The sequence below is a fragment of the Neolamprologus multifasciatus genome, chromosome 11 (genome assembly GCF_963576455.1).
Source record: "Neolamprologus multifasciatus chromosome 11, fNeoMul1.2, whole genome shotgun sequence".
NCBI lineage: Eukaryota > Metazoa > Chordata > Actinopteri > Cichliformes > Cichlidae > Neolamprologus > Neolamprologus multifasciatus.
The window spans coordinates 36554090-36566579 of record NC_140449.1 but is presented as its reverse complement, the minus strand read 5'-3'; the positions used below and the strand labels follow the sequence as shown (position 1 = coordinate 36566579).

The following is a 12490-nucleotide window of genomic DNA, read 5'->3' as shown; positions in this document are numbered from 1 at the left end:
TTCGGACTGTTTTTCTGTGTAAAACATTTATTATGTAATTGTAATTAAATTATTAGTGATGAAACTATTGAAACAGTGATTTTGACTCAGCAGGAAGCACACACACACACACAGGGCTGTAGCTCCTCCCCCTCCTCCTCCTCCTCGCTGCAGCCTGGCTGAGTCTCAGTGGTTCTCTTCATTGCTGCAGCTGAGGATCAGGATCAGAGGCGGTTCTGTGGGTTCTGCTGGGTTCTGCTGTGCTGGAGAGCAGGAAGAACATGAGGAGGAGAGGAGGAGAACAGAGGAGTCCGACCTGAGGCAGAGAAACGATCCATAGCTGCTGAGCAGGTAGAAACAAACCCTTTCACAATAAAAGCCTCAGTGAAGCTGCTGTGATGTGATTGTGAACTGAGCTTGGTCTGTTGCTTAGCTCTCTGATCAAACTCAACCTGATCACATCATCCTGAGGGGCGGGGCTAACCTGTTGAAGGATCATCTGACTGCAATGAGCCCAGAACAGCTGTTTGATGATGTCATCTTGTTATTTCCTGTTTTAGTTCTAACACTGCAGAGAGGAGACACCCTTCTTTTTCTTTGAGCAGGTCAGCTTGAGCTGCAGGTAAAAGGTGGATGTGTGGCGGGAGTTAGAAGCTGGGACTAATTTGCATATTCAAAACGGAGGTGAAGTAAGAGGGGCTGGGTTTGATGGCGTAGAAGAAGAACTTTAACAGGAAGTTTGTGCTCTAGTTCACCATTGTCGCCCCTGGCATGGCACACGGCGGTGCAGGTTGTTGGTTATTGTTCACCTCCATTGTCTGGACTGAGTGAGCAGCTCGAGCTGTACAGGACTGTCACCGTAGTGTGTGTGCATAGGCGTCATCTCACTTCACTGTACTCTTTACAATACTAACCTTCAGGCGACTGGTCAGTGCTGAAGGTCAGGTGCTCTGAATCACATGTTTATGGAGACTTGGTTTGGTTAACAGGTTGTATTCGCTCACACATACACGTGCGTGCACACACACACACACACACACTCTCGTTCATTGTTCAACACACTGATATTTCCCACCCAGCCCTCTGATTGGTGAAGGCTCTGCCTCTCTAGCATCAGACACAAACATGCTGGCCAAGGAGCTCAGCCAGTCAGACGTAGGAGGCGGAGTCTGAACCTCTGCAGTGACAGAGGTGGAGGTTGCCAAGGTAATATAATGAACACCCACAAACACACACACACTGATCCTGGAGCCAAAATTAGCTGCAAACCTCTGAGCTGTAACCTGACCTGTGTGTGTGTGTGTGTGTGTTTGTGTGTGTTTGTGTGCGTGTGTGTGTTTGTGTGTGTGTGTGTGTGTGCGTGCGTGTTTGTGTGTGTTTGTGTGCTTTTTTCCTATCTCGGTGGGGACCAAACTCCAGGTCCCCACAAGTTAAAGGCATTTTTCACACTCAAAGTGTGGTTTTAGTGTCAGGGTTACAATTGGGTTATGGTTGTGCGCCCCAGGGTGGCTGTGTAGCTGCCATCACCAGTGTGTGAATGGGTGGATGACTGAATGTGTAAAGCACCATACAGGCCATTTACCATTTTTATGGTTAGGTTTACGGTTAGGATAAGCAGCTAGGGAAAGCATTATGTCAATGGAATGTCCCCACTAGGATAGCAACATTGGTTGGTTGGTTTGGTTCTTTTTAATGAACCAACACTTAAAGGCCTTGGGCTTCATGCTAGAGCTATTTTTATCTTTAACAGGTGAACCTGAGTCAACTGACTCCCCAGTTACCATGGTAACCCCATCCCCTTCTCCTCAGCGTTTCAGGAGATTCTTATCTGTGACAGATAGGAAGTCTATTACACAATAAGAGCTGTTGGACTACAGGTTGGTAGACAAAGAGAGAAACAGACAGGTGATCTGCAATATCCAATCAAAGGTCAGCAAGTGAATTATCTTCTGTGACTTTTGTAGAACAGATTAAACCTTAAGAAAACACCTGTACACCAAGTCTCTGTGTCTCCGCAAACTGAGGTTCAGTGACCCCCAGAAGCCTCGCATCACAATGCAGAGAAGGTCCACTGGTTATAAGATACAGAAGAAGAAGAACATCCCAAACGATAACATGAAGGAGAACAAACTAGTGCGACCCCAGGAAAACATTTTAACTGTCAGACAACACTGAGGGCACAGGTACACAAATGTACCTGCTATGAATGCTCAGCGTCCAATGAATACGCTGCTTAATGACTAAAAGAAAATGGGTATAAGAAGGTTTTTGCTAAGCTAACAGTTTCAGATTGCTTTTATAGCTTGTGCTAAGGTAAGCTAACAGTTTGTACCTGCTGCTAGTGTTTGTGCTAAGTTAACCCTACCTCCTAAAACTTACTAACTGAAAGCAGTTAGTAATTTTTAAGAATCTGATTGTGATTCTAAAACTTCATTTTCATTTTTCTTCTTCTGTACAGGATGGCAGGTAACTGGTCCATCCTGAGGTTGTCTTTACCCCCCACCAGTTCTATGGCCACTACCCTTCACAACACCTCCCAGTACCCTCCTCTACCAGACTGGGAGGCTCCCAGCTTCACCCGGGCTGCTCAGTTCCGAGTTGGAGCCACCTTTATCCTCTTCTTGTTTGCTGCCTGCAGTAATCTTGCCCTATTGGTCAGTGTGTGGCGAGGGCAGCGTTTGGCATCTCACCTGCGCCCATTAATGCTGAGCCTGGCATCAGCCGACCTGATGATGACATTTGTGGTGATGCCTCTGGATGCAGTGTGGAACATGACAGTGCAGTGGTATGGTGGTGATGCGCTCTGCAAGCTGCTCTGCTTCCTGAAGCTGTTCGCCATGCACGCCTCTGCCTTCATCCTTGTTGTCATCAGCCTAGATCGCCAGCATGCGATTCTGCACCCACTGGATGCTCTGAGTGCGCACAGCAGGAACCGACGCATGTTGCTACTGGCTTGGACCCTCAGCATTCTGCTGGCATCACCACAGGTAACTGTGAGCAGAGGTAACTGTGGGCAGAGGTAACTGTGGGCAGAGGTAACTGAGAGCAGAGGTAACTGTGGGCAGAAGTAACTGTGGGCAGAGGTAACTGAGCAGAGGTAACTGTAAGCAGAGGTAACTGTGAGCAGAGGTAACTGTGAGCAGAGGTAACTGTGAGCAGAGGTAACTGAGCAGAGGTAACTGTGAGCAGAAGTATTTGTGAGCAGAGGTAACTGAGAGCAGAGGTAACTGTGGGCAAAAGTAACTGTGGGCAGAGGTAACTGTGGGCAGAGGTAACTGTGAGCAGAGGTAACTGTGAGCAGAAGTAACTGTGAGCAGAGGTAATTGTGGGCAGAGGTAACTGTGGGCAAAAGTAACTGTGGGCAGAGGTAACTGTGAGCAGAGGTAACTGTGAGCAGAAGTAACTGTGAGCAGAGGTAACTGTGAGCAGAGGTAACTGTGAGCAGAAGTAACTGTGAGCAGAGGTAACTGTGAGCAGAAGTAACTGTGAACAGAGGTAACTGTGAGCAGAAGTAACTGTGGGCAGAGGTAACTGTGGGCAGAGGTAACTGTGAGCAGAGGTAACTGTGAGCAGAAGTAACTGTGAGCAGAGGTAACTGTGAGCAGAGGTAACGGTGAGCAGAAGTAACTGTGAGCAGAGGTAACTGAGCAGACGTAACTGTGAGCAGAGGTAACTGAGCAGACATAACTGTGAGCAGGGGTAACTGTGAGCAGAGGTAACTGAGCAGACGTAACTGAGCAGAGGTAACTGTCAACAGAGGTAACTGTGAGCAGAGGTAACTGTGAGCAGAGGTAACTGTCAACAGAAGTAACTGTGAGCAGAGGTAACTGTGAGCAGAGGTAACTGTGAGCAGAAGTAACTGTGAACAGAGGTAACTGTGAGCAGAGGTAACTGTGAGCAGAAGTAACTTTGAGCAGAGGTAACTGTCAACAGAAGTAACTGTGAGCAGAGGTAACTGTGAGCAGAGGTAACTGTGAGCAGAGGTAACGGTGAGCAGAAGTAACTGTGAGCAGAGGTAACTGAGCAGACGTAACTGTGAGCAGAGGTAACTGTGAGCAGAGGTAACTGAGCAGACGTAACTGAGCAGAGGTAACTGTCAACAGAGGTAACTGTGAGCAGAGGTAACTGTGAGCAGAAGTAACTTTGAGCAGAGGTAACTGTCAACAGAAGTAACTGTGAGCAGAGGTAACTGTGAGCAGAAGTAACTGTGAGCAGAGGTAACTGTGAGCAGAGGTAACTGTGAGCAGAGGTAACTGTCAACAGAAGTAACTGTGAGCAGAGGTAACTGTGAGCAGAGGTAACTGTGAGCAGAGGTAACTGTCAACAGAGGTAACTGTGAGCAGAGGTAACTGTGAGCAGAAGTAACTGTGAGCAGAGGTAACTGTGAGCAGAAGTAACTGTGAGCAGAGGTAACTGTGAGCAGAGGTAACTGTCAAGAGAAGTAACTGTGAGCAGAGGTAACTGTGAGCAAAGGTAACTGTGAGCAGAAGTAACTGTGAGCAGAGGTAACTGTGAGCAGAGATAACTGTGAGCAGAGGTAACTGTGAGCAGAAGTAACTGTGAGCAGAGGTAACTGTCAACAGAAGTAACTGTGAGCAGAGGTAACTGTGAGCAGAAGTAACTGTGAGCAGAGGTAACTGTGAGCAGAGGTAACTGTGAGCAGAAGTAACTGTGAGCAGAGATAACTGTGAGCAGAAGTAACTGTGAGCAGAGGTAACTGTCAACAGAAGTAACTGTGAGCAGAGGTAACTGTGAGCAGAGGTAACTGTGAGCAGAAGTAACTGTGAGCAGAGGTAACTGTGAGCAGAGGTAACTGTCAAGAGAAGTAACTGTGAGCAGAAGTAACTGTGAGCAAAGGTAACTGTGAGCAGAAGTAACTGTGAGCAGAGGTAACTGTGAGCAGAAGTAACTGTGAGCAGAGGTAACTGTCAACAGAAGTAACTGTGAGCAGAGGTAACTGTGAGCAGAGGTAACTGTGAGCAAAGGTAACTGTGAGCAGAGGTAACTGTGAGCAGAGGTAACGGTGAGCAGAGGTAACTGTCAACAGAAGTAACTGTGAGCAGAGGTAACTGTGAGCAGAAGTAACTGTGAGCAGAGGTAACTGTCAACAGAAGTAACTGTGAGCAGAGGTAACTGTGAGCAGAGGTAACTGTGAGCAGAGGTAACGGTCAGCAGAAGTAACTGTGAGCAGAAGTAACTGTCAACAGAAGTAACTGTGAGCAGAGGTAACTGTGAGCAGAGGTAACTGTGAGCAGAGGTAACGGTCAGCAGAAGTAACTGTGAGCAGAGGTAACTGTGAGCAGAGGTAACTGTGAGCAGAAGTAACTGTGAGCAGAGGTAACTGTCAACAGAAGTAACTGTGAGCAGAGGTAACTGTCAACAGAAGTAACTGTGAGCAGAAGTAACTGTGAGCAAAGGTAACTGTCAACAGAAGTAACTGTGAGCAGAGGTAACTGTGAGCAGAGGTAACTGTGAGCAGAGGTAACTGTGAGCAGAGGTAACTGTGAGCAGAGGTAACGGTCAGCAGAAGTAACTGTGAGCAGAAGTAACTGTCAACAGAAGTAACTGTGAGCAGAGGTAACTGTGAGCAGAGGTAACTGTGAGCAGAGGTAACGGTCAGCAGAAGTAACTGTGAGCAGAAGTAACTGTGAGCAGAGGTAACTGTGAGCAGAGGTAACTGTGAGCAGAGGTAACTCACGGTTGGAGTTTTGTCTCTGACATATACGTGAAAAATAAAACACCTGGAGATGACTCGCTTTGTTATGAAAGACATGAGTTTGTTCCACAGCTGAAAAGTGAATGCAGCATTCTGTCATGTAACATAACATTAAGTTGTGTGTTGCTGCTACCTGTGCACCTGCTGCTCACTCTGCACCCACATGTATGAGGCGACAAGAAACTTGATTTTATTAAAGCAGGTCAAATGATCATGTTTTCTTGTTAGAGATCCTCCTGTCTGAGCAGTGAGCAGCTTCTCCACCTGTCAGCAGGTGCCGGCTGCTCTCACATGCAGCTGATCCAGGTGAAAGTTCCTGCAGTAAATTCTGACTGCGTGTTAATCCTGGCAGGAATGCTCTGGATTATCCATGCACAACCTCCTGCTGATAGCTCAGGCTAACTGCTCCCCTTTGTTTCTATAAGGCATGCTACCGATGCTGAGACGTCAGTTGCTAGTTCAAAGTAAGAGCAGCTTCAGAGCAAGACTGAAACTCAGACCAGGACGTCACATCTGGATTTTTATCTAATGAACTGTTGTTTATTGTTAGAAATACTAATGTGAGGCCTCCAAAGTGTGACTCTGTCCGTCCATTAGCTATTTATCTTCAGGACCATCAGGGTGGACTCGGTGGACTTCACTCAGTGTGCGTCTCACGGTAGCTTCAGCCGCCGCTGGCAGGAAACTGTTTACAACATGTTTCACTTTACCACGCTGTATGTCGTCCCCCTGCTGGTGATGAGCTGCTGCTACAGCCGCATCCTGCTGCACATCCACCAGCAGCACCTGAGAGACAAAGGTAACACATCTGTGAACAACACCTGTAACGCATCTGAACCACACCTGTTCTCAGCCATCACAGCTGATTTGTTGTATGATCAGTAATGTAGACACTCCCTCTTGCAGCAGGTGAGTCGCCCCTGCGTCGCAGTGGCACCGACATCATCCCAAAGGCTCGGATGAAGACTCTGAAGATGACGGTGGTCATCGTGCTGTCCTTTGTCGTGTGCTGGACGCCATACTACCTGCTGGGGATTTGGTACTGGTTCCAGCCCGACGTGCTGCACATCACACCGGAGTACGTCCACCACGCCCTCTTTGTGTTCGGGAACCTGAACACCTGCTGCGACCCCATCATCTACGGCTTCTACACGCCGTCCTTTAGGGCCGACCTCGCCGCCTGCTGCCGCTGGGTGAGGAGTGATGCGGACACTTCGCCCCAATACATAGACCGAATGTCCACCAGAGAGGGTCCTCACAGCAGGGAGCACGAGCCGCAGCCCTCCACCAACAACCAGACTGCAGCAGATCAGCCAATGAAACGTGACTTTAGCATGTGACTTATGCTTTGTGTCAGGTGATTTTTACCTGAGCAGAGTTGTTGCCACAGAATCAGAATAACGCGGTCATTTTGTCTGCATGTTGACTTTATCAGTTTAGATCACATGGTTTGTAACGCCCTCCACAGATGATGCTCAGAGAGAAGGCGCTGACCTCTGACCCTTGTGTCAGGCCTTTAAGAGAGGTCAGCAGCATGCTGATGCCTCCTGATTACAAATTAAAGTGCATCTTTTTTTCTCATTAATCTCAATCAATCATTAATCTCATCTGAATCCACAGAGCAGCTTCTAGTGTCTGGATGACCTCGTCAGGGACACCTCCAAAATGGACGTGCCCACTCTGTGAACCACAGGGTGGAGCTCTAAGACAACAGGATGTGTCTGCATCCAGAGGCAGTATAGGCGTGGCATACATCAAATCAAATCTCACTCATTCAGAGCTCAGCCTTCTCAGTCTGTTACTATGGTGACCTCACAGCAGTCATGTTATTGGTTAGATGATGTCTGACAGCACAAACGTGGTCCAGAGATCCAGTTCAGCCAAGCGGACAGTGAGCAGCTACAGCTGCCTGTTTCACCATCCACTTGTTAGTCAAGGAGGCCACGCCCCTAATGATGCAAGCGTTAAGCCTTAATCCAGTTCAAACAGGTGACCTGTGGGGGCTCTGGGGACTGACTCACTGGTACATCTGCTGGATGTTAGAGGAACTGCAGCTTTGGAGGTTCAAATGTGACCATGATGCTCATCATGAGTATGATGTGACTCATGCATGTTTGTTTGTGTTTCAGGTTTTTAGCAACGTTATCATCCTTGGCAGTGTTGGGGTAGTTACTCAAGAAAAGTAATGGATCACACATTAGCTTTTACTTTTCTTAAAAGTAATGTAGTAACTTATTTAATTCCTCGCCGGAGAAGTATGTTGTCAGACTACTGGTTACATTACTTTCTGATTTCTCTACAAAATGACCTGAAACCCACTGTTACCAGTTACCTACAGGCTACAGTCCCACACACCAACTCAAAGCCCTCTCCTAATGACCGCACACATATGAACATATTTTAGTTTATCACTTATTAACTCAAATTAAAGATGAGCTCATAAGTTCAGGCTCTGGATGCTTTAACAACACTCTGGGTTCTTGGCTAGCTTAGCGTTAGCATGCCACCCGTTCACATGTTAGCAAAGTGTCTGTAACGTGGGCTGTGTTCAGTGGTCGACAGGAGGCAGCGATACACTCAGCAGGACAGTCAAAAGCTTGCGACCACACGGTCAGTGGGAATTCCACAGTGTCCTTTAATAAACACCAACCTTACAAGCCCGGCTGAACGGCTGCGGTCTCATCATACCGCAGTTCATACAACCAACATACAGTTCATACAACATACTTTGAGTTAGTGAGGTAACGATATGAGGTCCATGTGTGAGCACGCCGCTCTACAGACGGCAGTGGTGAATACTTGTGACATCACTAAACATCAAGTTATGCTGTCTTAAGGAGACACCGCACTATTGTGACAAGTCAAAGTTGTGTTAGTAGAAAAGTCTGGTTGTTTGTGTGCTGGCTGCACTTTCCACTCGACTGTCTTCCTGTCCTTTTGTGTAGTAAAATAAAAGCAATGCCCACATCTCCACTCCTCGAAAGCTATCGCTGTACTGCTCCACCATGTCCTCCTGCACATGAACTGAATCAGCTGACTGTACCATACAATAATGTTTCTTTAATATTTGTTTTCTTTCTGTCCAGCTGCCACTATCTGAAGAACTTGTTCAATGAAAGTAATGACATAATTGCAACTGTAATGCGATTACAGTAACTTGTTACTTTGTAACCCCTAACACCCAAAACTGGCCGTGGCGTTCCTCAGGGTTCTGTGCTGGGACCAGTGATCTTAATGTATGCTTCCCTTATTTAATACTATTAGAAAACATCCATTTTTACTGCTATGCAGATGATACCCAGGTGATATCCGGGTGTTAAGGTGAGGTACAAAAGTACTTCACCTCACGCCTGCACGAGCTGCTTGGCCATCAATCTCTCGCTGCACAGTTTTAGTGCTGATGCAGTCACAAATCGGTTTAACGCGTCTTTATCGGCAGTTCACATGACTGTACATTAAACTCACCTTGTCAAACCTCAGGTGTCGCTGCACGAGCAGCTCGTCCGCTAAATAAATGATGAACAAAGACATGTTTTCTACTTCAGCTTTATTTGGTTTTTATGTGTCTGAACAGCAGAAATTAGGACAGAGAAACAGTCTGTGCAGAGAATCTGCAGCACAAACAGGAGGCTCTGAATACGAGAGCTCGGTTTAAAAAGCAGTTTAAAGCTTTGGGTGCTTTTATTTTTGTGACACATTATTCAAACATCTTTATAGAGGAAACAGAATCATTAAAGCATCATTTTTCTCATTGGTTCTAGGCTTCAGTCTCTACGATCGCTACATCTCAGGTTTAGTTTCTACAGCGTGTCGACAGCAGGAGGTGAGCTCGGACGAACAATAAAACAGGTTTTTATGCACAGCATGGCTTTGACATCATGTATGGCTTATGGGTAAATATGGCTGTTTAATCAGAGGCTCTACCTTCAGCTTGGAACAGCTTTTACAACTCTACAAATATCTTCACATCAGCTACAAACATAAAGAATCAGAAAAGAGTCAAACTGGAAGAATCATAATATTATTAGAATAAAAATACTAATTTTAATGTCTTTATTTTGGCAGCTTTCCTCTTTGCTGCCAAACGGCAGCGACGGAAAGATAAGAATGAACGGAAAGCGGAAAGTTCTAGAAAAAGAACAAAAACTCAACAAAACACCTGAAAACTTTACTTTTAGGAGCAATCGTCTCATTTTAGAGCGGAAATGAAGACAGCGGGGAGCTCTGCAACCTCTGACCTTTGACCCTGAAGACAGCAAGGAGGGTGTTTTGTTGAACTGGGGGAGGAGGTCAAAGGTCCAAAATCAAAGACGCTCTGACACAAAGATGGCTCACGACAGTTTTCACCTACGCTAGTCGAACTCCAGGCCCCGAGGGCCCTGCAGGTTTTAGACGTGTCCCTGATCCAACACAGCTGATTTAAACGCCTAAATGACCTCCTCAACATGTGACGTTCTCCACAGGCCTGGTAATGAACTCATCATGTGGTTCAGGTGTGTTGACTGTGAGATCCAAAACCTGGAGTTCCCACCCTGACCTACACTTTGGCACAGTTTACACTCTGGTCTATAAGTCTGGGCTTTAAGGAGGAGCACCGGCTCCAGGAAAAAGTTTGAGATTCTTTTCTGCATCAGTGCAACTTAAAACATCGTAAAAGGTTTTAAACAGAAAGCAGTTCAATAGCATTGAAATATTACCCTTTATTTACGGGTGAAAACAATATTTGAAACAGATGCTTTCAGGTCTCCGCATGCTTTAGGAAGTGAGTCCTGGACAGATGAGAAGAGCGAGGACTTCAGGAAATGATCAGCACTGCCTGTAACGCAGGTGATGAAGGTTCTTTAGAGGACGGAGGAGAGCAGCGTGAGTAGAAAGCATTGAGAACCACAACTCTGTCTCAGCCGAGGACCACAGAGCACTTTCACATAACCTGTTATAGTGACGCTGCAATTAATGAGGGTGGAGGTGAGGCCAGAGAAGAACAGAGTTCCTGTTCTCCATGGTTTCTGCCATTTGTAGAGCTGAGAACTGTTGATTACACTGTTTTAAATGGCGAGTGATGGTGGTGCACCAATCAGCATGCACTTTGTCACTCAGAGAGTAAAAGTCCTGAATTAGCAGCTAAACAGGTTCCAAGAACTTTGGCAGTTTGTACTTCCTGCAGCGTGGAGTGACCACAACTACGGAAATGTTCCCGCAGTCCAAAAGCATCTATGGTGGTGTCGTGGTTTGGGACTGCTTCAGTGCATACAGACCAGAACAGCTCACCATCACTGATGGATTTTGACTGAGAAGCAGGACATCTGCCTGTGGATTGAATCGTGCAGCAGAGACAACAACCCTCAGCTCACAAGAAGAACATTAAAGAAACGTTCATGTGAGGAGATGTGAAGCTCAGAGTCCTCGGGGCTGATGGCCAAGCACAGCGTTCATGCACTCGAGGTATTACCGGATCATTTTCATCAGCAAATCCAATCTTTTCATTCTGTTTTTCTACTCTTTTAACTTGTTTTAGGAAGCACCAATGCCAAAATATCAAACACCTAAAAGAGTTCAACATTCCCTGCAGAGAGAAAATATCATCTATGAGTTAAATTTGAGGAATGTATGTTTGGAAGAAGGACACGTTTCCAAAATGTGGACAATTTTTCTCTGTTGGTCTGGAAAATGTTTGCACGGATCAGACACGGGACCTGGTCCTCAGGATCAGGAGGTCAGGGGGTCGGAGGTCACTCGCAGAGACATTAATCCGCACAGAGTGAGCATGCTCTGTGGCGTAAATACAAACATAATATCTGGATATTTCTGAGCTTTTGGTCAGCGCGGTTTTATCCTTCATTTATTTGGTTTTCCTGACAGCTCATCCGACGACATAAGAAAATATACTTTCACTCCTTTTTCCAAAGTGTTTGTGTGAGACATCAAATGTGATGGCGAGGAATTATTTTGGTTTTGTTTGTTCTTCGACTCAGACAGGAGTGAAAACAAACAGGAAACTAGTTTTTCTTTTCTTTGGAAGGCATTCAGCTCATTTTAAATAATATTTGGCTGAACTCTACAGAAAGCTGCTCTTCATCTATATGAATTCATTGGATACATTAAAATACATCAGAGGTCAGTTTAGACATGGCTCATGGGGCTGCACACACCTGTGGGCAGGTAACGGGAAGTGGAAGCCCTTGAAAACAAAAACATTCATTGGAATCAGGACAGAAAAGGCCGGAGATGTCCCACACTTTCCTGTCTCACCTTTCCCAGGTGAAGCAGTCAGATCTTCTCAGGTACAGAGCTGCTCTCCCGTCCCTCATCAGCAGAAGCAAAGACGTCTACAGACAGCGAGGGATGGATCCAGAGCAACGAAGCCAAGGTCTCGTGGGCAAAAAGGCTAAAACAGGGAAAAGGTCCCAGAGGAGGCTTTTGGTTTGAGGTAGGTTAGCTTGACCTGCAGCGGGAGGCTAACAGCAATTTAGAGGTTTGGCACGAAGCCCGAGGTAGCTCTCTTTGGGGGGAGGAGTTGGAGAGGGGGGTGGAGGGAGGGGAGGAGAGGCAAGCCGACCGTGGGCCTCGTCCACATCCTGACCGAAGGCGAACTCGACGAGACAGACAAACACTGAAAGGCTAAAGCGAGCAGAGGAGCGTTAGCGTCCTCTAAGGTTACCTGCTGACCAGAGAAACAATCATTCCCTTTGGCTCTGGGCCTCTGAGGACGCCAAACTTCTCATCTCAGAGGCCGTCTCTGGTCAAGCCGGCAGAAGGCCTCATCGTCTCTGGAAACTCGGCACCGTCGGTGACTAA

At 46.6% G+C, this 12490-nt stretch overlaps 1 protein-coding gene across 2 annotated transcripts; it reads left to right on the top strand.

Moving 5' to 3' along the window:
* Nucleotides 1-162: 162 nt before the first annotated feature.
* On the top strand, nt 163-12200 carry LOC146509257 (gonadotropin-releasing hormone II receptor-like). Of its 2 annotated transcripts, XM_085177375.1 has the most exons (4): nt 163-330; nt 2438-2966; nt 6293-6494; nt 6602-12200. In XM_085177375.1, exons 2-4 carry the CDS (start codon nt 2439-2441, stop codon nt 7033-7035), a joined length of 1164 nt encoding a protein of 387 aa, XP_085033501.1. In that variant the 5' UTR covers nt 163-330; nt 2438; the 3' UTR covers nt 7036-12200. The 2 variants fall into 2 exon arrangements, with proteins under 2 accessions (XP_085033501.1, XP_085033502.1); XM_085177376.1 differs by lacking the exon at nt 163-330 and having other exon boundaries at nt 1644-2966.
* Nucleotides 12201-12490: the final 290 nt, after the last annotated feature.

Coding starts and splice junctions, on each gene's coding strand:
- LOC146509257 (XM_085177375.1), top strand. CDS start 2,439: ATGGCAGGTAACTGGTCCATCCTGAGGTTGTCTTTACCCCCCACCAGT. Junction 2,967..6,292: donor TTCTGCTGGCATCACCACAG/GTAACTGTGAGC, acceptor TCCGTCCATTAG/CTATTTATCTTCAGGACCAT. Junction 6,495..6,601: donor GCAGCACCTGAGAGACAAAG/GTAACACATCTG, acceptor TCCCTCTTGCAG/CAGGTGAGTCGCCCCTGCGT.